Source organism: Meriones unguiculatus, chromosome 4 (assembly GCF_030254825.1).
Source record: "Meriones unguiculatus strain TT.TT164.6M chromosome 4, Bangor_MerUng_6.1, whole genome shotgun sequence".
Lineage (NCBI taxonomy): Eukaryota > Metazoa > Chordata > Mammalia > Rodentia > Muridae > Meriones > Meriones unguiculatus.
Genome location: NC_083352.1, coordinates 19540849 through 19568615, shown reverse-complemented (window position 1 = coordinate 19568615; position 27767 = coordinate 19540849). Strand labels below are relative to the sequence as shown.

Genomic DNA, 27767 nt, shown 5'->3' with positions numbered 1-27767 from the left:
ATTTCTTTACTGGTAAGAAAGAAAATATTATTAATCTTTTTAAAATGTGGATTTAAAAAATTAATTTTCTGTAAACCCTAAGAAACACTGTGCCTTCAGGATAGAACTGTTGACATATCAATCTATAAAAGTTGAAACTGAGTTACAGCTATAAGATAGTTATAGAAACTATCTTAAGCTTGCATGCAGCTCGCTATGAAACAATGATAGTGAAAATGATATTTAAATTGTTTGCATAAAATTCATCCATCAAATTTGAAGAGCCAAATAATTTAAATTCAAAGGCTGATCATTTCAAATCCTCATAAGCACTTGTTAAAGAGAAATTCCCATTTCTAAATTTACCTGCCATCAATGATATTTCACGCTTTATTACTGGGTCTTCAATTGGTACAGAATCTTGCTTTTCAGTGGCAGTCTGCATGGGTTCAATAGGACGTATTTAATGATGTTTACATAGGTCATATATTAGGAAGCTAATAATACATCATAACATGTAAACATTATTACCTTCAGTTTGGGGCGTTTATCAGGAGAGTCTGAAAAGCCAAAGACGTGTAACTAATTATATATTAATATGACAAAGCCAATAAGAATTTCATACAGGATTAGTGTAGAAAATCACTGTCATAGTTAACCACTTGGAGATACTGCCCCTAAATATGGGGTTCAGTGTATTTTCACATTGCTTATTCTGTCTAATGAGAACAGAAACAGAAGTGAAATCCAGCAGGGGGGAAATGAATGTTACTAAGAAGAAAAGACAGATGCTAATATGGTGCTCAAAACTGATTGGAAGGAAACTGGCTACTACACTATAGAATTTCATGATTTTGCCATGATATTGTAATCTAGCAAACAAATTCAGTCATAAATGTTCAATGAAGTAGGTAAATTATTTGTCTTCACAGATATTTAGTTGTAGAGTACTAATGCTTAAAATGCTCCATTTTTGCACGCACTTGGAGAAGATTAGAAATGTGTTTCATTTCCTCTAGTTTACAGAAATTTTTGGTAAGCACCTTATAAAAGATATATAAACCTAAGCTACAACATAAATCCTAAATTTTTCCTCTAATATACAATTGTCACAATAAAATATAAGCCAATTTTTCAAAATTGTTTTGAAATGACTAAATTTCTATGTTTAATAGAAAGTACAACTTTAATGTAAATAAATGACTGATAGGCGGTTAAATTTTTCCATAATTTCCTCGGTCTCTTGTAATGAGAGACCTCAGGTCTTCCAACCTATAACAAAATTATTGAGATTCTATCAACAAAACAACAGAAGCTGCTGCACAGCGTGGAGTTTGAAGGAGTCCCACTCCTTCATGTATCACATTGATGGACAAGAGAAATGCTGGCTGAACTTCACCACTCTTTCTTACTAGATCTTTTTTTTTACCACCAAAGATATATCTGACTTCAATGGAAATGTAGCGAAGCCTTCTTCATAATGCTCCCTCAAGTTTCCTCATCATCCTCATTCACTGCTCTTAAATAGCCCTCATTTCTTACTATACCTCACTTAAAACCCATGCTTGGGCCTTCTCAGAGATTCTGTTTAACCTGCATCTGAAAAGAGACATTACATAAACATTTCATGGGTAGTTTTCAGCCGTGAGGTAATTTCTCGGTCCTCCTCGCTTATGAAATTCAGCTCTTACATGTCATCTGAGCAGCTTTGATGTCATCTCTTCTTTGTTTTGTCTCCACACATACCCGGACACTCCGCTTTCGTTGAAATTGCTCCAGGATGTTCTGTTAAAGTTAGTACCATAATGAATCAAATAAATTTTCCACAGTTATTTCTGCCCCCCCAAATAATCTCTTTTAAAAGCAATAACATTTTTAAAGTATTGAAAAATTTTAAAAAATATCTTCAAATATGCTCCTTTCTAAATCAATTTTACCTTCACTATATTTCTTACTATATAAATTGACCACAAACATCAAATGATCCCATACCCATATATCTACATATACATATACATATACACATATGGACAGCAATAATCGAACTATGAAGTTATTAAAATTAGTAATAATGCACAAAGTTGAGAGACGTATATGATAGGGAACAGCTAAAGCAAATATTATCAACATACATTGTAAGTATTTATGAAATTCAAAGAATAAGTAAAAACGATCACATTTTAAAATGACCATTGAGGACCAGAAAAGATATATTTATAGACAGAACAAAATCAATCTATGTATTTACATAATAAAGTGATGTTATAATTCTTATGTGCATTCCTCAAAGAACTGAGGAATTGGCTCTGCCTGATGCCATGTGGCCCAGCTGAGCGGAGCAAGCCTGAGATGAACCCCTCGCAGTGCCACATGTCCAGGGAGGGGCATAGCACTTCTGGGACAACCTCAGTACCCCGAGGCCCCAGGAACCACTAAGATGATCATGGGGAGGGACAGAAGAGGAGAAGTGGAATGGAGTGAGCATGATGGAGAGAAGCAGAACTGGAGGCAAGAGGGTAGTGAGGAACAGCCTGATGTGAGTGGCCAGTGATGCCACCTGAGGCCATGGTTGAGGTCCTGGCCTGTGCTGCTGCCTAGGGTCATGTCTGGGTCTATGGCTCTGCAGTAGCCAGGGTCTGTTACTATCAAAGGACATGCATATGTCCCTGGTCTAGGCTACTGCCAGGGGCCACGTTGATACCTGAGGGCTGTGCAGAGCTAGCCCCACCCCTCAGCAGCTGCAACACTCAGGAGAAGCCCAGGAAGTGCAGTAGAGGAAAAAAAATGGGGGGGAGGGATTGGGAGGTTGCAAGTGAGCCAGCCCCAAAGACATGAGCTCAGAAGCACTGGCCCTACCCCCTCACTGGCCAGTGTGGGGGCATGTTTGAGGGAGAGATGCCCTTTCTGTCTTGTTGCTTGCCACTGGCCCACCTTCTAGCTATCTGCAGCACTCTAAAAGAAGGCCCAGCACCTCACCCGAGAAGCACAGTTGAGTTGGCCCTGGTGGCGTAGGCAAGGGTGAGCAGGCCAAATGGCAAGAAAGTGAAAGGGCTGGCCCTACCTCTTGCCAGCTGAGGCATTGGTTGAGCCAGTCAGGGCATTGCTGAAGACCTCGCCCTGGTGGTGTGGGTGAAGGAGAGCTGGCAGACTGACCAGCCTAGCTTCCACCCAGGCCCAGATCCAGGGCTCCGAAATGGCCCACCCAACAGGTACCCCATCTATGGACTGCTGGAGCACATGAAAAGTCCAGTCGTGCAGACCCAAAGCTATAGGGTCTCCACGACACAGGGCAACAACAGGATATCCAAGAGGAGTTCCAATGAGGATCCTGTATTGATAGAGTAGCAGGAGCCAGAGGCCTCGAACCAGACCAATGACTCACTGCAGTGAACACTTGCAAGCAAAGAAGTGTGGACAAAGGGTTTACTGTGAGACACACCACGACACGCTGCAGCTTCCACAGCGAGAAGTTTGCTTCTATGTTTGTTTCCAGGGGAGGTTGCAAGGGTAGAGGGCAGATGCAAAAAGATGGGGAAATGGGTGGGATTGGGATACGTGATGTGAAATTTACAAAAGACTCAAGAAAAAGAAAAGTAATAAAAAGGTAAAAGAAAACAAAGCAATAAAATACAAAAAGCCAAAAAAATACAAAAAGGCTGAACCTTTTTAGAACATGTATTTAAGCATATTCTCATACTCCAATTGTTATAAAACATTATTACATATTTAGAATTCTAACGACAGAAACACTCTTGTTGAAAGAAGAAATACAGAAGAAAAAAATAATATATTATGTGATGCTGAGCATATGTTCTTCTTTAGGGATTAAAGTCTAAAATATTTGGGGGAATTTATTTTAATAGGAAAAGAGATTAGAAAGAAAGACCTAGCCATGAGGGAAACTTAGATTAAGGTTAAAAAGCATGCAAATATTAGGTATCATATGAAAGTCTTCCTCGCCGAACATATCAAAAAGAAATGGGGGTATGGGCTACACTTTCCCATGTATGTAAGGACAAAATATATATTTTAAACTTCAAATTTATGCTTGAATTTGAATATATGCTAATAATAATAATAATAATAATAATAATAATTAGCATTAGTAGAAAGTCTCCGCTAAGGTCCACAATCTCACTAGCCCTGCAAAGTCAGCTAGATTTCCAGTACCAAGCATAATTTTCCTCCTGCTGAACAGGCTTTAAATCCAAGCAGACAGCCACCAAGATATGAGTGTCACCATTGCACCTGTAGGGAGATCTTGCTGTGCTGTTCATTGCTGTGGATCATAGTGTTCGTGGCTGAATACAAATTACTGGTTACCTTCTTGTATGTGTATTTCTTGTTTGCTTGGTGCAAAATGTGTGTGTGAGTGTGTGTGAGTCTGTGTGTGTGAGTCTGTGTGTGTGTGTGTGTCTGTCAGTAACAAAGAAAAAGAAGCCATGAATTTGAAAGGGAGTAGGGTTGTGTGGCATGTGAGGTACTGATGTGAGGCAAGTGAATGGGGAAAGTGTTACAGTTTAATTTTAAAATTTAAAAACAAATTAAAGGAAAATATGAAGGCACACATGGGTAAAGGTGCACACCACACAATCTGGTGATCTGAGATCAATCTCTGGAACTCAAAAGTGAAAAGGAAAGAAGGAATTTCACATAGTTGTCTTATAACCTCCCTACACATGCCAACACACATTAAATGCACAAGCACAATAAGAATACATTTTTTTAAATAAAAAATGTTGATCTTAAGTTTTGTTAAATCACTGAATCATGACAGTCACTGGTTGGTACATTTTGTTGTCCATGTTTTACAAGGATAAAAACGATGGGTACATGTAGCTTGTGTTTTCTACTTTGTGGGTTCTTCTTTCTTCCACCCCTCCCCACCACTTTTCTTCTTCCCTTCCAACCTCCTAACACTAGATATGACAGAAAAAAAAGGAGAGAGAGGAAAGGAAAGAGATCTCTGAATGAAGTCAGGTGTCAGAAAGGGGACACTGTTATCTTTAGATTACTTTCTGTTGATAGGAGCATCAAGCACCTTGGAGCAAGTTTGATCTTCACCGTCCGTATATCTATTTTGTTCTTGTTGTTTCTTCTTTGTTCATGACTGCTTTAAAAACCATGATCAATAGTAACCAACAACCAACCATCAACCCCCTGAAAGACCAACACCCCCCTCCAATTGGTGCACTAGCATTTATACACCCTCTGAACAGTCCCCAGAGTTACAAATGTCACACAATCGCAGAAACTCTCTACAGCTGGTGAAACCACGCCTCTGCTAGAGCCTAAGGCAAATCACAGTCAGCTGCTGTGAAGCAGCCCACATCCCCACACCTGGGATTAAAACAAAAACAAATTCTTATTTTTCCGTGTTTTTAAAAGAAACCAAAACTCCAAAATTCTCACTACAGTTACTTCTGGCCTCCATGAATAAACAAGATGCTAAGGCACAAATGAATGGATATGATACAGGACTCTTGGTACACACGTCCTTCCCCATGAACTCTTTCCTCTTCTTTACTTGGTGGCAAAACAGTCATGTTGAGAAAGCCCTTCAGGCAACAAAGATGACTAAGTGGGCAAAGACACATGTCATGCATGCATGAGGATCAGAGCTCGAAATCTGAGAACCCACAGCAATACTGTTTATTGTCCTAGTGTTTCTCCAAGGAGATGGGAGGCTAAGAAAGAAGAATTTCCAGACTCCAGAACAAGCTATTCTAAAATTCACAATAGAAAGACTCTGAGGAAAGCCTGACTCACCAACACACATAATTTACTGTATTTGTGCCCATGTTCACATGCATGAATGCATACATAAGCACACTGAGCATTCACATACATGAAATACACAGACACACAAAAGACTCACATACAAATGACCTTCATGGAATTTAGATTTCAAGTTTCTCTCTCTCGTCCCCATGCTAAAGAGAAACTAGGGCAATCTTTTCTGTGATGACATCATCTCTGATTTTACATGAAGCAACAATCTTCGTGTTTTACTACCCACTTTGCTGCCCTTGAATGATTACAGCACAATGTCCTAATCACCTCGACTCAGTAACTGGGAATTTATTAAGATCATAGCAACCAAAGGTCATAGCAACCAAAGCTTCTACATGAAGGACTCAAGCAGCAGTTGCCTTGTTTCCAATAGCACGGTATTGGTTAGAAAAAGCAACAGAGACTGGACTCAGCTTTCAGTCTAATCCTCGGGAGTGGGGATCTGTGTACAACTCCACTGTCTCACACACTGATGTACTGAAGACAATGGCACTGAGAGAATGAAGTAAAAGTTTATTTTCAGGCAACGATAACTGGCAATAGGAAATCTCAAAAATCTGACTGAATGGAAATGGCAGTGATTTCACATTAATCATGTCCAGGGGTGATAACTACACATACTGTTAATAACTTAATGTTTATTAACTTAATGTTTAATAACTTACATATTTTAGTGTTAAGTCAAATTTAATCTACCTTGCAAATATAAAATGTGGTTATGGGATTGGACAAAAAGCAGAAATGAAACCCTGTGAAAAGCTATCAAGAATAAGAGTTGGGCATTAGTCTCTACGGATGGTTAAAATATGCCTTACTGAGAAATAGCTTTTAAGGTGTTAAAGTGCATATTAAATTATCATCTAGTGATTCTCTGAGTCAGTCCACAAAGTGACTGGACTGGGTTCTGACCATCTTTTATTTTTTTTTTTAACCAAAGAAAACAATATAAAAGAAATCTTTGTTTTCACATACCAACCGTGGCTTCCTCTCATGGCCACGACGTCTTGTTTGTTCTTTAGGTGTAAATAGTGTAGTGGATTCTACCAACAGATTCACACAAGCGGTTAAGATTAACAACGTGAGCAATCAGGAAAAAAAAAAGAGCATCTATATAATCATTCATTTTAAAAAACTTTAAAATTCAGCAAAAGTAAGTTGAGCTTTAACCATTAGACCTTTCAGATACATTAATGTTCAACTGCATATTTATTCACTGGTTTATGAAATGTATACAACTATAAGAATTTCATTTTCCAGGCAAACATGTACTAGGAGGCACCACATTGACATTATGCACATACGTCAAAGATGAATGCGTAAACTGTCCAAGTAAACAGAAATGAGCGCACACTCAGGAACAGAATTGGTGATTCTGCAGAATCCCAGTAAGCCACTGTGCACACTATTTCTACCTGGAGTTCGGAAAATATCAAAGATCCACTTTTTTACTCACAAGTTCTCACACCTCGTTACGTAAACACCTCTTCCTCGTTTTGCAAGTGCGTGTCTCTATTATTCTGACACACCTCTTCTTTCTCATAAAATTCAGCAAAGGATGTGAAGTCTTCCTGAACTCTCCGTGTCAACACGGGCTTTTCTCTGAACTACCTTAGAGTTTGGTTCTTTTTCAAATGTCTTTTTCCCACTTGAAATGTCAAGTATTTCTTTAAATGTCTAATTGTTTGCTTCTGGCCTAGAAGTGACAATGTTTAGAGTACTTTTTGTTTTACTTTAATTTCAATATTTGGTTACTGTAATTATGATTCTCGTGACTTTGTATGTATGGGCGTCTTGGCTGCTTCTGCCTTTGTCGCCACGTGTATGACTGGTACCCATGAAGCACAGGATCCGGTGTTAAATGCCCTGGAACTGGAGTTACAAGGGCTGTGAGCCCTTTGTGGGTGCTGGCATGTGAGCCCTGGGTGCATCGGTTCATGCCCCGGAATGTGTTGGACACAGCAAATGTTTCCATGGTGTCTGTACACAGGTACTGCCTGAGGGGATTTCTGGAGAGTGGGGACAGGAAAGCTAGGAGGTGTGGAAGGCAGAAGCAGGAGAGACAGAGAAGTGTCAGAGAGAAGGAGGAACCGTCCTTGACAATAACTTGGGTACATGTACCCCTGTCTAGGGCTGCCTGTCATTTACTGTATACAAAAGCCACCACAAGGAGCTCCGCAAGGAGACCAACAAAGCTAAAAAATCTGAGCCCGTGGCAGGGAGACTGCAGAGACTGATGCGCCAACCAAGGACCATGCATGGAGAGGAACTAGACCTCCTGCTCAGATGTAGTCCACAGGCAGCTCAGTCTCCATGTGGGTGCTCTAGAAAGGAGAGCAGGGGCAGTCTCTGACATGGACTCGGTAGCCAGCTCTTCCCCCTGATGGTACAGCCTTGTCAGAACACAGAGGAGGAAGATCCTGGCAGTCCTGATGAGACTTGATAGGCTAGAGTCAGATGCCAAGGGAGGAGTCTTTCAGTGGACTAGGGGAGGGTATGAGGGGAAGAAGGACAGAGGGTGGGAAGGACCAAGAGGAGATGAGGGAGGGGCTACAATAGGTATATAAAGTGAATAAATTGTAAAAATAAAATAAAAATTAATTTTTAAAATAATTAATGAACTAATTTGGGTAGAAATTGTGGTACATCTATAAAATGGAATATTACTCAGCAATGAAAAATAAGGAAATCATGAAATTTGCAGGTAAATGGTGGGACCTGGAAAGGATCATCCTGAGTGAGCTGTCCCCAAAGCAGAAAGACACACATGGTATATACTCACTCATATAGACATGTAATATAGGCTAAACCTACTAAAATCTGTACATCTAAAGAAACTAACCAAGAGAGAGGACCCTGACTAAAATGCTCAATCCCCATCCCGAAAGGCAAAGAGGAAGGACATCAGAAGAAGAAAACAGGATACAAGCTAGAAACTTGCCACAGAGGGCCTCTGAAAGGCTCTGCCCTGCAGACTATCAAAGCAGACGCTGAGACTTATGGCCAACTGTTGGGCAGTGTGCATGGAATCTTATGTAAGAAGTGGGAAATAGTAAAATCTAGAGAGGACAGGAACTCCACAAGGAGAGCAACAGAACCAGAAATTTGAACACAGGGGTCTTCCCAGAGACTCACACTCCAACCAAGTACCAGGCATGAAGATAACCTAGAACCCCTGCACAGATGTAGCCCATGGCAGTTTAATGTCCAAGTGGGTTACATAGTAATGGGAAGAGGGACTGCCTCTGACATAATCTGATTGGCCTGCTCTTTGATCACCTCCCCCTGATGTGGGAGCAGCCTTACCAGGCCACAGAAGATGACAATGCAGCCACTCCTGATGAGCTCTGATAGACTAAGATCAGAAGGAAGAAGAGGAGGACCTCCCCTATCAGTGGACTTGGGGAGGGGCATTCGTGAAGAAGGGGATGGGAGGATGGAATCAGGAGGGGAGGAGGAAGGGGCTTATGGGGGGATACAAAGTGAATAAAGCGTAATTAATATATAATAAAAGAAAATAAAATAATAATTAATGAAAATGAATATAAAATTAAAGAAAAAAGACTTTGTATTTCCTTTCTTAATGCATTACTAGCAATGAGGGAAATAAGGAGCCTACTGACTTTCGGTCCTACTGTTCACTGCTGAGACCTTTTGTTGCTTCTATCTTATTTACATCCTTCCTACATGTATAGTTCGACTGCCTTTCATTTTGTAAAGAATTCATTTCCTTGATCTCCGCTAATATCACCAGCACGATTTCCCTGTATTTATTCTTTGCGAACTTCAGGCATTTTAACACTCCTCTGTTTCCCAACATTTTCATTTTAAATAAAAGCCTGTTGCTCTTTATCCTAAGACAGTTTCTCTACTGGCATCTGGATAGGAATTCTTTCAGGGGCTGAGAGCATCCATCCATTGCTGTCACTCGGTGCTTTCTCACTCTTAAATGTTCATGGGGCAACTTTCTTTGGTAAAGATAGTGTCTCCATCTTTCCGTCTTAGTGGGCATTCCCTGAAAAGAATTTTTATTTTGGTTGTGAACCTAGCCTTTAAAAGCTGAGCCATCCCTCCAGCCCAGCAATGACTTTTGATTAACAGAGTCCTCACCTTTCTCTGCAGTGGCTCCCGTGTTTTCTCTTCTTTCTTCGGGACCCACGGACACTCGAGCACTCCACTTCAGCTGCAGCCGCTCGAAGACAGTCTGATAAAATGAGCACCAGTAAGGAACTGCCAAGATTTCCTAATATCACATTTTCCTTTCTCAAAATCAGTTGTAAATAAAGAAAAGTTGCATGTACAGAAAACAAAAAATTGGAAACATCCTTACACATGCTCTCTAAACACATTTTCTTTATTTACGATATTCACAAACCACAAGAATTGTGAAAAATCATGTGAAGACAAATCTTACTCTCCTCTTGCTATGACAGGATGAGACACTGAGTTGATCTGCATGGAAGAAAATGCTTTTTACTGTAACACAAGAAATACACAAGGAAAGACCTTTTTCACCATGTCCTCTTGAGACTGCTCTGATCATTGTTATAGAATTAAGGTTCTACATATATTAGCTAAAGCTTCTAATAAGAAGAGATTCGATTGCATAGAGAGACCAGGGCATATGGAAAACTTCCTTACCAGTTTACCAGTTAAATAGAAGCATGAGAAAATTATATATCCCACGAAAGTTTTTTAAATTAAGGCACAATAGTGAAAACTATATGAAGCATTCATAAGGGATGGAGAATAAAAATGTTTAAAAGCCTAAGCTCCTGAAATGTGTCAGGCACAAAGGGCCACTTTTGCACCCACATGCCACAGAAACAGAAGTGGCTGGTGCTTGTGTTTTCTTCTGCTAATATGACTGAGGATGTATAGCCAAACTCTGGGTAGAGTGCAGGGAATCTTATGAAAGAAGGGGTAGATAGGAAGACCTGGAGGAAACAGGAGCTCCACAAGGAGAGCAACAGAACCAAAAAATCTGGGCACAGGGGTCTTTTCTGAGACTGATACTCCAATCAAAGATGATGCACAGAGATAACCAAGAACCACTAGAACCCCTGAACAGATGTAGGCCATGGCAGCTCAGTCTCCAAGGGGGTTCCCTAGTAAGGGGAACAGGGACTGTCTCAGACATGAACTCAGTGGCTGACTCTTCGATCACCTCCCCCTGACCGGGGAGCAGCCTTACCAGGCCACAGAAGAAGACAATGCAGCCAGTCCTGATGAGACCTGGTAGGCTAGGGTCAGAGGGAAGGGGAGGAGGACCTCCCCTATCAGTGGACTTGGGGAGGAGCATGGGAGGAGATGAGAGAGTATGGGATTGGGAGGGGATGAGGGAGAGAGCTACAGTGGGGATACAAAGTGGATAAACTGTAATTTATAAAAACATAAATAAATTTTTCAAAAATTGAAAAAAAAAGACACTGAGGATGAAGAGAAATGTTCTGGTGGAATCTGTGTTGATGGTGCATTAACAAATGAAAATACAGCAGTTTCCTCACTGGTTAATTTTACTGACTGTGAGCCCAAATTCTCTGCCTCATTCCCTGTGCCTTGTGTCTCTGTGTAGTTTGTTTACTGGTCTATCATCTCTCTGATGTGTGCGTCTAGTCTTTCTGTTCTGTAGCTGTGCCTGTGCATGTCTGTGCCTGTGGTGTCTGTATCAGTATGTGTCCCTAACAAAGGGCTCTGCTCTGTATTTTTTGTACAGAGCAAAAAATACAGGAATAAGGACCTTTTTAATTAAATTTTTTATATTAGTTATAGTTTATTTACTTTGTATCCCTGCTGTAGCTCCCTCCCTCATTCCCTCCCAATCCCACTCTTCCTACCTCATCTCCTCCCTGCCCCTTTCCAAGTCCACTAATAGGGGAGGTCCTCCTCCCCATCCATCTGACCTTAGCTAGAGAAATGGATACAGAAATTATGATATGTTTACACAATGGAATACTACTCAGCAATTAAAAACAAGGAAATCATGAAATTTTCAGGCAAATGGTGGGATCTAGAAAAGATCATCCTGAGTGAGCTATCTCAGAAGCAGAAAGACACACACGGTATATACTCACTCATAAGTGGATACTAGAGCTATAAGATAGGATAAACATGCTAAAATCTGTACACCAAAAGAAGATAAACAAGAAAGAGGACCTGGGGTAAGATGATCAATCTTTACTTAGGAATAAGGACATTTTTACAGAAATATTTAGTACAGCTTTAAAGGGAAGGAATCTCCTTACCAACCTTGAATGCCACTCAAAATGGCAAACAGCTGTTATCAACTACAGCCACACATTGCTTCCAAAACATATAGGATACATATTATTAAGGTTACTGTCACTGTGTGGGATGCCTTCAGCAAATGATACCACAACATACATACACACATACATTATTCTGTCTGGAGGAATGGGATAGTACATAGCTCAAGGTTAATGCTGTGCATTTAGCTCAGGTTGTAAAGCTGATTGCATGAATAAGGCAAGTAAGGTTGAACTGTTCTCTTAGAGGCTGACTAAGTTTAAACAGGCTGAGTACATAGTAAGATACCAGGCTAAGTTCATGGTTATAGATGATCTCAAGGATATTATTAACTTGGCTGCAAGGTCCAGCAAAAATTCAGTCTCTTTAGTGTCAAGAAATATTTTGAGAAAAAATATCTGTATATCTATTTATCTGCATAGTAGAATTTTTAGTCATTGGGAACAATCATCATAGCATTAATCAGGTTCAGAAGGAATCACTCTGCGACTGAATGTTCATACTTTAAACTGCCAAGTCACCACTTCAAATTTGGCCTGTCTCTGCAGGAGGATGTTGTAGCAATGGAACTGCAGCAATAAGAAAAAAGGTTCTGATGAAAGAAATCCAAGGACAAGGCTGAGAGGGAGTTAGTTACTGAAGATCCTGAAAATGTTATGCATGGTACAATTGACATATTCTAAAATTAGATGTCATATTTTGGACTTGACCTCAGTCTCACTAGCACAGCGTAACCTATAACCGCCTCAGCCTGTAGTAAACATTCACCAGTAAAAACAAGCTTAAGGAAAAATGTAGACTCCTGATACCTTCCACTGCTTCTTGTCACTGCCCCATCCCATCTGCTCCTCCTCTGGCCTCAGTTGTACTGTTGTGGCTCCTATGAGATACACACGTGTAGTTAAAAACAGACATTAAAACAGTAAGATAACCATGATCATCTACTTAACTGGTGATACAAACATTGAGAAAAGAAGTAATGAAGAATTGGATTTTTAATTTAACAAACACCCATTTCAGCTTGGTATTCAGTCAGACATTTACCGGCTTGGGAAATGAAATTATCTAGGGATTTATACACTAAATAGACACACGGGAGGAGGCATGATGTTGAAGGTAAACACACACGTCAGAGATGCATGCGCAGGTGGTTCCAGTAAGCAGAAACGAGCACAACTTTGGAAGCAGAACTGGGGGAACACGAAATCACATCCAGCCACTCTGTGTCCACTCTGCACGCTATTTGCTCCAACAATCTGCCAGGCATTTTCTTAATCACAGCTTCTCACATCTCCTTAGATAAGCACCTTCTCCCTTCAAGCTGAAACGTTTTCCTCTACTCTTCCGACGGATGGCTCCCTTCTTAGAAGTTTTGGCACAAAGTGTGCCACCTTCCTTGATTCTACCTACATCCCTTAGCTCGACATGTATGCTTTTCCCTTAACTACCTAAAAAACACTATTTTTTTCCAAAAATTTACATTCTCTTTGAGGTGTCAATTATTCCTTCAGATACTGAATTCTCTTTTCTTTTTTATTAAATTAGTTTTTAAATTTTGTAAACACTTACTGTATTTACATCATCCCTCCCCTCCCTTCCTTCTCTCCAACCCCTCCTTTGCTCCCCATGCTCTCCAACTTAACTTCTTGGCCTCTTTTTCTTAAATTATTATTACAAATCTTTCTCTCTCACTTTCTCTCTTATTCTGTGTGTGTGTGCGTGCGTGTGCAAATTTATAAATACAGCCTGCTGAATCTGCTCTGTGTTACTTGTCTATATATGTTTTTAGACTGACCACTTGGCATTGGATAAACAGTTAGAAAACTCATCCCTTGACATTAAGCAACAGCCTAAGTAGACTTAAGGCCCTCTCAAGAGGAGAAAAATCATGCCTGATACTTTGAGCTTTAAGCCTGAGGCTAGGGAGGTCATGGAACCTGGAGGTCCACACACTGCTCTCACATCCTAATGTCACTGCCTTCTAAATACTTCCTGAAACTCACAGATAAGCATAGCTCTTACCCTCATACAAGAAGCTTCTTTATCCAATACACAGAGACCAGCACAGAAGGTCACAACTGATAAAAATGTAGAAAGCATCTGACTTAGGGAAGCCCATGCCCAATGGATACAGCTACATCACAACCCATACACCCCATACTCAGGGAATATGGCAGAAGAGGAAATGTTGTAAGTGCCATAGGGCCAGGAAGTCTACTGTGGGATTATGTGTTCTGTATATAAGAGGCTACCCTCATAAAATCTAAACAATATGGTTGCAAAACAACAACAACAAAAAACAAAAAACCTGAGCAATGGCCACACCATTTGACATGCCACAGTCAAAGCCATCTTCAGATGAAGAGCTATACACAATTACCGACTGCTGAGAGGACAGATACCTAACTCTTATTTCTGGCCTAAAGGGAACATTTTTGAAACATCCTTTGTGTAAGCAATGTCACATATGTTTTACTCAATAGTTGTTCCTTGAGTTCTTACTAGGCTTGGGCTCTGAAATGAGTTGGAGATAAACAAACATATCAGTGAGGGACATACACAGGTATTGTCTTCTGAAGAATAAATTTAGGATGGAAAAGATCAGGAGAGCAAAAGAGGAATATGGACATTACAACAAGAGAGGTACAGAAGCAGTGGATGAAAAGAGCCATGCAGTCCATGACATTAACTTCAGAATATTTACAACTGGCCATCGTGCTTATGTTCACCTAATGTAAAGAAAACCTAGTTCTGTAAAACCTGGTAAATCAATCTTACTGTCTTCCCAGAAATGATTATGGATGCAAGCTTGTCTTTTGGTTCTACTCTTTGTCTCTTAGACTTGTTGGTACCCTCTTTCTACATTTATAAAACCATTGCTTTTCAATTGTAAAGAATTTATTTCCCAGGCTATCTCCGTGCAGGGTTTCCAGGCCATCTCCCTGTGTGGTCTTTGGCTGGTGTTTATTTTTATTCATAAATATTTGGGGGCAAATTTCTTTGGTGACGAGAATGTCTCTGTCTTCCCATTTTAACAGGCATTTTTACAATGACTTTTATTAACAGTCTCACCTTTCTCCTCAGTGGCTCCTGTGTTTTTTCGACTTTTTTCAGGATCCATAGACACTTGAGCACTCCACCTTGATTGAAATCGCTCAAAGACAGGCTGTTAAAATTAGTATCAGTAAGACTCTGCACAGAGATTTCTAAGACACAGCTAGACTCCTTTATCAAAAGCAATTAGATATTATTAAAAGATACATAAACAGAAAAACAAAAACATATGTGATGAGATTCTTTTTTTCTGAGTTAGAAACACTGTTCTGGGTATTTTATTGCTTTTGTTTTTCTTTTTTAATTAAATTTTTATTTTTTATGTTAGTTACAGTTTATTTAGTTCGTATTCCAGCTGTCGCCTTCTCCCTCATTACCTCCCAATCCCACCCTCCCTCCCTCATCTCCTCTCTGCCCCCCTCTAAGTCCACTGATGGGGGAGGAGATTCTTATGTAAGTTCTTTACACATCTGCATTTTCCTTTATATGGTAACTGCCCATAGAGGTCCAGAGGAGACATGACCACAGCCAGTAGCATCTACCCTGTGCATCTTTAAACAATTTAACTTCAGAATGTCTGACTAGTATATGTAAATATCACATAACCACCAAATTTTTAAACAAATCTTATTCTCTTACTATGACAGTGTGGGACATTGAGAAAACTTACATAGAAACATTTTGTGTCAAATTAAGAAATGTCGAGGGAAAAGAGGTTTATAATGTAAGCTTTATATGTAATATAATAATATTAAAATAATAATAAGTAAGCTTTATATAAGGTTTATAGTATATGTTGAGAATAAGCTGTACAGTGTTATTGTTGATCCTCTTCATATAAATACAAAGAACTAGATACATGGGCCATATGGAGAAACTTTCTTTACCCTACAGCTAAATGAAAATACAACATATTCCACAACAGTTTTTTCAGTTCAGAGGGACTTGATATAAGTAGATGGATATTCATGAGAAACAGGACAGAAGAACTTTAGAGCTAAGTTCCTAAAATGTGATGGGCACTGACTGGCACATTTTGTTCAGATGATATAAGAATACATATGACTGATGGTGGTTATTTTCTAGTGATTTCTATGGTCACACATCCTTCTGCTAGAATTTCCCAAGATTCCTTACTTCTTGTTGTGGGAAAGCACAGATGCCCCAATAAGGACGAACTTGCACAGAGATCAAATTTCACTCTTACTCCCATCCCCATGAAAATAAGGCCCTCCTGCGAGCTCACCAAACTGAAACCTTTGCTTTCTAACAGAAGCTGTGAGGCTTTTGCTGGCTGTTGCAGGGCCGACTCTGCCCTGTCCAGGGTGTAATAACAGAGAACTTAAAGGATACTCAGTACCTGGAGATTATTCGAGGTCAAAGCAGATAAAATGGCCGCAGCGAGGCATTATGCGTCATTGCTGTGCTGAGACAGCATGCATCTGTCACTGTTTCCTACACATTGTATATACAAACTAAAATAGGCAAGACGTTAAAGAGTACAACCTCAAGGAAGTCAAGGTACCAAGCACAGTCAGTGTGCAATGTTTTATTATATTTGTTGATGTTTGTCGCCAAAATAATGATAACAGTGAAAGTTATTACGTGACGCTTAACACCAAAAGCCACATTCTAGAAGACAGCATTCAGTTTATCCCTAGTGGGGTCCAGTGTACATCCCTGTTCTTATGCAAACCTGATATAACGGAGGTAGCAAGAGCCCAAAGAAAAACAGTAGAGTAGAAAATTTTGGGTCAATTTTCAGTCATTGGAAATGAACATCAAAGCATTGATCCATCTCAGAAGGGGTCGTTCGTCCACAGTTTGTACTTTAAACTATTTACGCACCAGTTCAAGTTTGCTCTGTCTGTGTACTAGGTAAGATATGATAGATATGGAACCCCAGTAATTAGAAAAGACTGTCACAGAAATCCCAGGACAGGGCTTTGCAGAAGTCAGTTACTGTAGAGTCTGAAAACGTTACACATAGCACAGTTGACAAAAGGTTCTAAAATTAATTATTAGATAAGAATCTTTTTAATCCTCCAGCACAATGTGACTTGTGACTCACTTATCATGTGTTAAATATTTATTAGGGAGAAGAATGTTAATGTGAAAATGTAAAGTCCTTCATACCTTCTGCTGTTCCTTGTCACTGCCATACCATCTGATCTGTTCCTCCTCTGGCCTCAGTTGTACTGTTGTGGCTCCTGAGAGATGCATATGTGTAGTTAAAAGCAGACATTAAAACAGTGAAATACCCATGGTCATCTATTTAACTAGTGATACAGATGTTGAAAAGCGAAGTAATAAAGAATTAGGCTTTTGGTTTTTGGTTGTTTTGTTGGGTTTTTTGTTTGTTTGTTTTTGTTTTTGAGACAGAGTTTCTTGTGTAGCCCTGGCTGTCCTGGAACTCACTCTAGTCACCAGGATGGCCTCTCATTCACATAGATCCACCTGCCTCTGCTTCCCAAGTGCTTGAAAGAAAGGCATATGCCACCACCAGCACACTTAGGGTTTTTAATTTAATGATTAAACACTCATTTCAGCTTTCTATTCCACTTTTTGGGGAAAGTGTGTGGTTATCTAGAGATTCATCTACAAAGTAGATACATAGGAAGAGATAAAATGTTAGAGTTCAGTGTGCACAAGCGGTCCAGTGAAACAACTTCAGCTTGAGAAACAAACTGTGCAAGTCCGTGTCATCACGCAAACATGACAGACGATTGCTATTGCCCTTGGCTGTCCTCCAGAGATGGAAGGTAAGTACCTATTGCTGAAGACACCCTGTCCTTCAGACACAGGGTCCAGAGGTTCCTCTGGGTTTATGGAATGTCTTGGAGAGCCCTGATCGACAACCCAGGAGAGGCTTTCTCATGCCTGATCTCGGGGGTTTTTGTCAGGAGGTCTTTGGCTCTTGCAAATAGCGTTGTCAACAGAGGTGACAAATATATTTTTTAATAAAGTGTATTTACATATGCATGATTTTCTTTTCAGGTAAATAGTCAATCATATGATTCTTTATGCTTTTTTCAGTCACCCTGGCTGTAGCTTTACCCTGCTCCCTCCTCCTCAAATATCCATCTCATTCCCCTCCCCTATCTAGAGCCTTTGTATGCGCACGCGCGCACACACACACACACACACACACACACACACACACACGAGATTACTAGAATTTACAAGCTTCTAAGGAAAATGTAAAAGTTAGACTAGATCACCAAGGAGAGGAGGGAGGGGGCTACAACCGGCATGTAAAGTGAATAAATAAATTAATTGAAAGAAAACAACAACAACAACCAGAAAGACTCATGGAGAACAATGCCTTGGGGAACTCTGAGAAAGGGCCCCTCCCCTCCTCCCAGTCCCATCCTCCTCTCCCATTCCTTCTCCCCTATTTCTTAGGAAAAGCCCCTCCTACCTACCCACCCCAGTTCATCAAGTCACATGAGGACTAAGTTCACGCTCTTCCCCTGGGGCCTGATAAGGCAGTCCCATTAGGGGGAAGTGATCAAAAATCAGACAACAGAGTCCATGTCAGAGACATCCCCCACTTTCCTTTCTAGTCTGAGCTGCCCACAGCCTACATATCCGTAGAGGATCTAGGTTCAGTCGATATATGGTCCTTAGATTTTGTTCTTCAGACTCCTCGGGCCCCTCTGGGCATTGCTTATTTGGCTCTGTTGGTCTTCTTGTGGCCCTTTTACCCGCTCCCCACCACCACCATTTTTCCACTCGACACCCTATGCTTTGCCCATGTTTGGCTATGAGTCTCAGCATCTGTTTTAAATTGTTGCTGGGTGGAGCCTATCAGAAGGAAACTCTGATAGGCTCCTGTTTGTGAGCAAGCAGAGTCTCCTTAATAGTATCAGGGATTGGCTCTCTCCCATGGGGTGGGTCTTGGGTTGGGCCAGGCATGATAGGTATTTCTTCAAATGACTTCTTACTAACAGAGTTCTCACCTTTCTCTTCAGCCGCTCCTGTGTTTTCTCCACTTTCTTCAGGATCCGTAGGCACTTGAGCACTCCACCTCAGTTGAAATTGCTCAAAGGTGGGCTGAAAAAATTAGTATCCCTAAGGGATCTGCACAGAGGTGTCCTAACATCTTTTCTATAATACAACCAGACTCTATACCAAAAGCAACTAAATATAAATAAAGGACACATGTACAGAAAAACAAACAAACATGTGACAAGATCCTTAATGTTCTCTACATCACATTTTCTTCATATGGGAACTGACCACAGCTGTCCAAAAGAAACATCATTATACACAGAAAGTCTGCACTGTGCATCTTTAAACAAGAAGTTAACTTCAGAATGCCTACTTAGTATTTGCAATAAGCACAAATATTAAATATATGTGTGTGTGCGTAAGCATACATATATACATATATAAACAAATCTTTTCCTTTTGCTATAAAAACTAAGCAAAGTCAGTGTGTAATATTTTGTTATATTTGCTGATGTCCATTCTTGAATTAATAATAACATTACAAGTTATTATACAGAGCACAGCACCAGAGAGCTCATTCTAGAAGATAGCATTCTGTTTATTATTAGTGGGGTACATTTCTATTCGCGTGCACACCTGAGATCATGAAGGCATCAAGAGTCCAAAGAAAAATAAAACCCTACCCTGTGCTATACTGCCAGCTAGTAGGAAATCTTGGGTGAATTTTCAGTCATTGGAAAAGAAGATCAAAGCATTAATCAGGTTCAGAGGGTTCACTCTTCTGCTCTTTATACTTCATTCTTCTACTTAGTTCAAATGTGCTTGTTCTCTCTCTCTCTCTTTCTCTCTCTCTCTCTCTCTCTCTCTCTCTCGCTGTGTGTGTGTGTGTGTGTGTATGTGTGTGTGTGTGTGTGCTAGGTAAGATGTTATAGGAATGGAACTCCAGGAATTAATAAAAGGCTGTGAAAGCAGTCCAAGGACAGGGCTTAGGAGGAATTAGTTACTGTAGATTCTGAAAATGTTATGCATGGCACAGCTGACAAAAGGTTCTAAAATTAACTGTTAGAAAATGATCTCATTACTCTCTAGCACAATGTGACTTATAACTCACTTATCCTGTGTTAAATATTTATCAGTGAGAAGAATCTTAATGTGAAAATGGAAATTCCTAAGTACCTTCTGCTGTTTCTTGTCACCACCACACCATCCAGTCTGTTCCTCCTCTGGCCTCAGCTGTACTGTTGTGGCTCCTGAGAGATACATATATGCACTTAAAATCAGACATTAGTACAGTAAAATACCCATGACCATCTACTAACTCTTTTGTTCTTGGCCTAATGATGATGATCATCTTATGTATAAGTAATGTCATGCTTATTTTACTCAATAATAATTTCTTGAGTTTTTACTAGGCTTATGCTTTCAAATTTAGAGTATGTAGAAAAATGTGACAAAGATAATCAAACAGGTATTGCCTGAGGTGACTCATAAACACTGAGTTTGTGAAAATTATGAAGATAGAGAGGAAGAAAGGACAGGTGTGGAGATGTCAGGAGAAAAAAGCATCAGAGATCTCTTGAATGGAAGAGGGGAATCACATGATACTAACTTATTTACATGTTTGACTGGCCATAGCTGTTATGTTTACCTACTGTGAAGAAAACCTAGACCTACAAGACCCAGTATTCCAGCCTCAATGTCCTTCCAGTACTGAGGCATACAGGATGCATAGTGACTTCTAACTTCAGGCTCTTACAGTCTTTGGTTCTCCTGTGTTATGATATTTCTCCCTGCATTTCTAATACAGCTACCCTTAATTTTATAAAGAATCTATTGGAATACTCTCCCCTATAAACACCTGCCTGACTCCTTTATTTAATCCTTGTGACTTTATCTATTTTAGTCTTGTTCCTTCTTTTTAAATATTTTTTTTAAATTTCCTAATATTTCTTGTTAATATTTCCAATCACACATCAGGTCTCCTAGGGAAACTTGCAATGAAGTAACCCTTGTCGGAGGCTTGAAAAGATACAGAGATTACTGTCAATTAAGACTAGTTTTTAATTAATGAATATTGGCTGGGCAATTGTCTTTGGTGAAGAGAACAGCACCATCTTCCTGTTTTAACAGGTATTCCTTGCAATGACGATTAATAGAGTTCTTACCTTTCTCTTCAGCAGCTCCTCTATTTCTCACACATTCTTCAAGATCCACTGACACTCTTGTGTTCCGCTTCAGTTGAAGTCTCTCAAAAATAGGCTGCTAAAATTAGAATCAGTAAAGAATTGCACAGAGATTTCTTAACTACTCTACAGGAATATCAGAATTTCCTTTCTTAAAAGCAACTAGATATAAACAGAGGAATCATGTCCTGAAAAAAAAAAACATAGATATATAAATACATAAGTAATGATAGATATGTGATAGATAGATAGCATTCTTACATATGCCTTCTAAATCACATCTTTATTTCTCCATACTTCTTTGGCAGAGCAAAGAAGTCTATTAATTTATATTGGTACTTTGTAAGTAGTTGGAATTTTAGCAGTGATGAGAAGATTGCACAACAAAGCCAGGGATAAGGTTTAGGGAGTTGGTTACTGTAGATCCTGAAGTCAGCATATATTACACAACTAAAGTAGAAAAGGGAAGCTAAAATTAAATACTATACGATAGTCTCGTTTCCGCTTAGGGCTGTGCAATGTTAGACAACTCCCACCCTCACCAATGAGAAGAGTCAATTTGGAAATGCAAACTCCTAAATACCTTCCACTGCTTCTTGTCACTGGCATACCATCCTGTCTGTTCCTCCTCTGACCTCAGTTGTACAGTTTTCACTCCTGACAAACACACATGTGTAGTTACTAAAGTCAGCCAAGAAAGCAGTGAAATAAACATGAGGGCCAAAGGCTGGGAAGAGAGGTCTTAGAAGGTGTCAGGTCATTAAGGTTTACTATAAATGTGAAGATACTTGAACACTAATATGGGAAGAAAAGGTTTCTTTTCACTTCTGCAACTGAGGCAGATCAACTCGAGATATAAGAAGGACAATATTTCTGAGTGGCATGCAAAAACAATGGAATACAAAAAAAAATTATTGAATGCAGTACAAAACTTAAAACTTATGAAATCCTGAACTCTTGGAAAGGTTCCAGAACACATTAACAAGACTAGTTCAGAAAAAAATACTTAAGAAAAAAAAATCATTCAAAGAGTACATATCTAAACTTGGACTCCTAAACAAATAGATGCTAACACTGCTTTATTATGAAATATGAGGCAAACTAAGCAAGATGGAATGATTTCTATCTACTCAGGCTGTCATGCTTGAGTAGCAAATGCTATTGTACAGTGAGAAATATTACTGAACCTCTTGAATGAATTCATAAAGATAAAATAGGTTTCTTTTCCTGCACAAATGTAGCCCATGGCAGTTCAGTGTTCAAGTGGATTCCATAGTAATGGGAACAGGGACTGCCTCTGACATGAACTGATTGGCCTGCTCTTTGATCACCTCCCACTGAGGGGGGAGTAGCCTTACCAGGCCTCAGAAGATGACAATGCAGCCACTCCTGATGAGATCTGATGGACTAGGATCAGAAAGAAGGGGAGAAAGACCTCCCCTATTAGCCAACTTTGGGAGGGGCATTCATGGAGCAGGAAGAGGAAAGGTGGGATTAGGAGGGGAGGAGAGAGGGGTTTGGGGGGGATACAAAGTGAATAAAGTGTAATTAATAAAAATTAAAATAAAAAAATAAATCTGATAAAAAAAATAGGGTTCCTACCTTTGTCTTGGCTGCTTATGACGTTTGCTCCTCTTTCATTTTTAGCCATGGGTAAATTTGCAGTGTTTTTTGATTGAGGTTGCTTAAACATATTTTTAAATCAGTGTCAGTAATAAGTTGCATAAAGATTACCTAATCAATCCTCAAAAAAATTAACTTCTATTTTTAAATTACTTGTATTGAAAATAAAACAAGAATGAATGGAAAGATAATTTTAATGAAGGCAGAAAGAAGGAAAGAAGGAAGGAAGGAAGGAAGGAAGGAAGGAAGGAAGGAAGGAAGGAAGGAAGGAAGGAAGGAAGGAAGGAAAAAGGGGTAAAAGGAAATGCACTTCATTGGGGAAAAAAATACATTTTTTTAAAGTAGGAGACTTTAGTTATTCTCTTATCCCCACAGTTATATTGATTATTCACTAAGAATTCACATGGGTGAGCTGGGGAGATGGCTCAGGGGTTAAGAGCACTGTCTGCTCTTCGGAAGTCCTGAGTTCAGTTCCCAGCAACCACATGGTGGCTCAGAACCATCTATAATAAGACCTTGTGCCCTCTTCTGGCTTGCAGTACAAATGCAGGCAAAATATTGCATCTATAATAAATAAACAAATCTTTAACAAAAGAACTCACATGTTATAACTGCATATCTTATCAAGTTTCAAAACCATTTACATTGATAAGATCATTGAGAAAGCAAAAGTACGGGTCTCTTAGCCATTTATACGTTCTTCTTTTTGCACTTTGGCTGCGAATAAATGTCTTTATTAGTGTTGAAATTAGTGTTAAAAGTAAGTTATATAGAGATCACCAAACCCTTTCCAAGATAATACAAGATAATTTCTAATTTTAAAACTAATATAATACTGAAAATAAAAATCATAAATAAAAATAAAATATTATCAGATATTTTTTCTTAATAAATTCTAGGTTTTATCTTCAGGGAGTTGCTGACCATGTACACTAATCATGGACATCAAGGGTATAGACATCATAGTCTATAGACTAGCCAGTGTGCATGCTTTAATGAGGAATGGACTTCAGAATACCAAAATATTATTCCCTTCGAAAACTACAAAGTATTTTTACAGTTTAGAAGAATTTTGCTTTATGATAGCACTGCTGCTGTAAAAAATGACAAGAATGTTTTGTGTCTAAAGAACTATGAAGAGGATTTGAAGTATGCAATGTTGAGTGTAACAAATTTTATAAGAGCTTTGCCATTTTGGTATCCTGGGCAAAGTTTTCTGAGGAAGAAAACTAGTGACACAAAGTGACAAATCAATATAGGTTATCTAAATAAAGGCAAAGAAATATTTGACATCATGTATGGTTCTTTCCCAACTAAAAGAGAACTTCAAAAACATGCAAACTTTAAGAATGAACACAAAAAAACATTTCTTATCACATGTGTAAAATGTTACACGTTCCTACTTGTGCAATCTATTTTCACGTAGTGTGAGTAATGAAATGATTATAATGATGGTTCTATTACTCAGTGTTTCCTGGATAACCCTGAATGCTAATCTCAACTGGTGAACAGATGTGATCTGCTTTTCTCTCTCCCCACATGATCTCCCGACTTCCCCATGGCTCCCTCTCCTTCCTTTAGTTGGCAGCTTCACAGTCTCACTCAGAGAGGCTTTTCTCCAGGTACAGGTTCTGTTCTTACCGCCATACTCACCCTTGCAATGTTCTCCACCCAAATGTTACGTGAATTCTCTGTCTGGAACACAAATGTTGTTTTCTTGTTACTTGTTTTGCTGTTAACATGCTGCCTATAAACTCATGTGACACAATCTACATTTGACAGCCTCATACATATTTGATACGGAAAAAACACAAATTATTCAAGGGCAAAGCAATTAAAGTGTGCACAGAGAAGCCTCGGGTACTACAAGTTCTATTCCATTAGTATCTCCCTTCGATGGTTTTATATAAACTAGATGTCCACATGGTAGCATACATTAATGCATTTTTGCTCCATTCTGTCCGGTCCTGCCATATTCCAACACCAAGTAAAGTTAGAAGCAACAAGTGTTATTATATTTGCTGACTCTCTTTCTTGGAACAAAGACAAGTTTGAAATTTATTCTTTGGAGGACAAAACCAAAAGACACATTCTGTAATTTATTATTCTCTTTATTGGTAATATGGTTGATTATATTGATTATATTTCCTATTCTCTCACATAACAGAGACACTGACAATAACTAAAGAACTAGATGATGAACTGAAACTTTAAGGTGTGTGATACTGTATAGCAATAGGTAGCACACATTTTAAGTCATGAAGATAATAACTCTGTAGCATGAATTAAGTTCAGGGGAAATTGTTATATTGCTCAAAATTTTAATTTCTTACACTTATATATCAAATGAACTGCCTTTGACATGTGACAACATCAAAGGATGAAACAACAGGATAACCATGCTATAATACATAGATCCAAAGAAGCCAAGGAGGGCCCAAGGGAGGATGTTTGACTCTCGCTCAGAAGAGGAAATAAAATAGACTTCCGAAGTAGATGGAGGGAGAGAACTGAGGAGGATTGGGGGTGGGGAGAGTAACTAGGATAGGGATCAGGTATGTTGGGAGAACCTGGAGAAAGAACAAAATCAGCAGGGGTGCATCTTTGGGACAGGGGAGGCTTCCAGAGTCTATGGGGATGCCTCTGGCTGAGTCTCCTAGCTGTGGGGTTAAGGAGCCTGAAGACATCACCTCCTGTAGCCAGGTGAGACTTCCAGTGGTAGGAATGGGACACCAACCCACCCACAAAACCTTCAATGCAAAATCTGTCCTGCCTACAAGAGTGTAAGGACCAATTAAGATGGAGCAGAGATTGAGGGGATGCTACATCAATGACTGGCCCAACTTGAGACCAGCCCCTGTCACTATTAATGATACTCTGCTGTGCTTGCAGACAGAACCCTAGCATAACTGTCTTATGAGAGGCTTCATCCAACAGCTGACGGAAACAGATGCAGAGATCCACAGCCAAACAAAAGGCAAAGCTAAGGGAATTTTGTGGAAGAGTAGGAGCCAGGCAGTTCAGGGACACCACAAGAAGACCTACAGAATCAAGTAACCTGGGCCCATGGGCACTCACAGAGACTGAACCACCAACCAAAGAGCATGCATGGGCTGGACCTAGGTCCCCTACACATATGTAGCAGATGCGCAGCATGGTCAACATATAGGTTTCCTAACAATGGGAGTAGAGTCTGTCTCTGAGTCAGTTGCCTGCCACTGGGGCCCTTTCTCCTAGCTGGGATGACTTGTCAGGCCTCAGTGGGAGAGGATGTTCTCCAGTCCTGCTGCAACTTGAGGAACCAGGGTGGGTTGGTATCCCTTGGCGCCTCCCCTTCAATGAGAAGGAGAGAGGGGTGGGAGGGGTGAGTAAGGGTGGGACTGAGAAGAGAGGGAGCTGGGATCAGGCTGCAAAGTGATTAGATAGATAGATAGATAGATAGATAGATAGATAGATAGATAGATAGAATAAAACACACACATGAGATTTTTTTTTAGAAAATGAAACAAATCGTTTTAGCTTATATTGTTGTTGATCCTATAAATAACATATTGCCTAGCTACATAGCTAGTTGAGATTAAATAGTAAAACATAGTCTATTGATTCTCCGTGGAAGTCAAAAGCAATCTCATATAATCTATGGGCTCAACATTTGCCAGTGAAAATCTTAAAAAGAGAGTTTATTTAAATGCATGTTTACCTTTAGATGGTTCCCTCCACTCCCCTTCACTTCACAAGGCCATTCTTGCTCTTCCTCTGATGACAAGTTTACATTTGATTCTGACAAATCCATACGATTAGTTAAAATAAACCACACACAGTTTTATTAAAATGGTGGACCTTATGAAATATACAGAGAAAGACTGATAATTGGCAACAATTGAAATGGGTCTTTAATTTCTAGTTTAGAAACTTTGATCTGGGCACTAGGGGAGAAAGATTATATCAATACCACACAGCTACACGCCCCGCAACAACTGTGACCTGCTTGTATGATATACTGGGGCAATGACACAGATGTTATGAGAGTAACCAACCCCCTTCTTAAATTGGGCTTACGACCCACTCCATGAAATAGAACTGCTAATAAGTCCAAGAATCCGGGATTGGGTATGTCACAAGCCTGAGAGAAAAGCTACTACTACTGTTCTGCTAAAGGAACGTGCAGTAAAATGTCTTCTAATGACATATTGGTATAAACCATACATAGATCAGTGCCTCATTCAACCCTCATGAGGGAAGCTTCTTTGGGTAGTAAAGGACACTAACACAGACAACCGCAACTAGACAATGAACGGAGTGTGAAAAGCACTGCAGCGCTCAGTCCTAAATGGGATGTCTTAATCAAACCCCTCCCCTCAGATTTCGGAGATCCATGCACAAGAGGACATAGACAAATTGTAAGAGCCCAGAGATGGTGGATGACTCCAAAGAAACAGCATCTTCCAGATACAACAGGAGGACTGAGTTCACAGAAACGGTGACAATATGCACAAGACCTGGGCAGAGTCCAACCAGTCAAAATCCTAGCAGTGAGGAGACAAAGTGGACACAAATTCCCACCCCTAACCAAGAAGCTATTCGCAGTTCATGCCTCTGACAAAGGGAAAATCAGTCATTCACATGTGTGACAAACGCACTAGAGGGCGAATAAACTCCATATTTTCTGGCATGTGCTTTGTAATTGGGTTAGCTTTATTTTGGAAATTTTTGTTGTTGTTGTTGATCTTCTTTGTGTGTGTGTGTGTGTGTGTGTGCGTGTGTTATTTTGAGAAAGAGAGAACATAAAGTTGGGTGGATAAAGAAGTGGGGAAGATCTGAGGAGTTGGAGGAGGAGAAATACACTAATCTTCAGCTCTTTGCTTTAAGGCAACATGTATATTTGAAAGTAATATGAGTTTGTTGTAGATAACAGAA

At 39.7% G+C, this 27767-nt stretch overlaps 1 protein-coding gene across 1 annotated transcript in view; it reads right to left on the bottom strand.

Annotated features, from left to right (window-relative positions):
* Potea (POTE ankyrin domain family member A) overlaps positions 1-27767 on the bottom strand; it is a 134747-nt gene that overhangs the window by 27956 nt on the left and 79024 nt on the right. The window contains exons 37-49 of the mRNA XM_060381358.1: positions 22830-22911; positions 21811-21908; positions 21210-21306; positions 20221-20294; positions 19053-19146; positions 17227-17300; positions 15109-15202; positions 12846-12916; positions 9880-9973; positions 6745-6812; positions 1671-1764; positions 511-539; positions 346-418 (exon numbers count right to left, since the gene is read on the bottom strand). Coding sequence (XP_060237341.1) covers positions 346-418; positions 511-539; positions 1671-1764; positions 6745-6812; positions 9880-9973; positions 12846-12916; positions 15109-15202; positions 17227-17300; positions 19053-19146; positions 20221-20294; positions 21210-21306; positions 21811-21908; positions 22830-22911 — 1042 coding nt within the window. The remainder of the gene's footprint in view (positions 1-345; positions 419-510; positions 540-1670; positions 1765-6744; positions 6813-9879; positions 9974-12845; positions 12917-15108; positions 15203-17226; positions 17301-19052; positions 19147-20220; positions 20295-21209; positions 21307-21810; positions 21909-22829; positions 22912-27767) is intronic.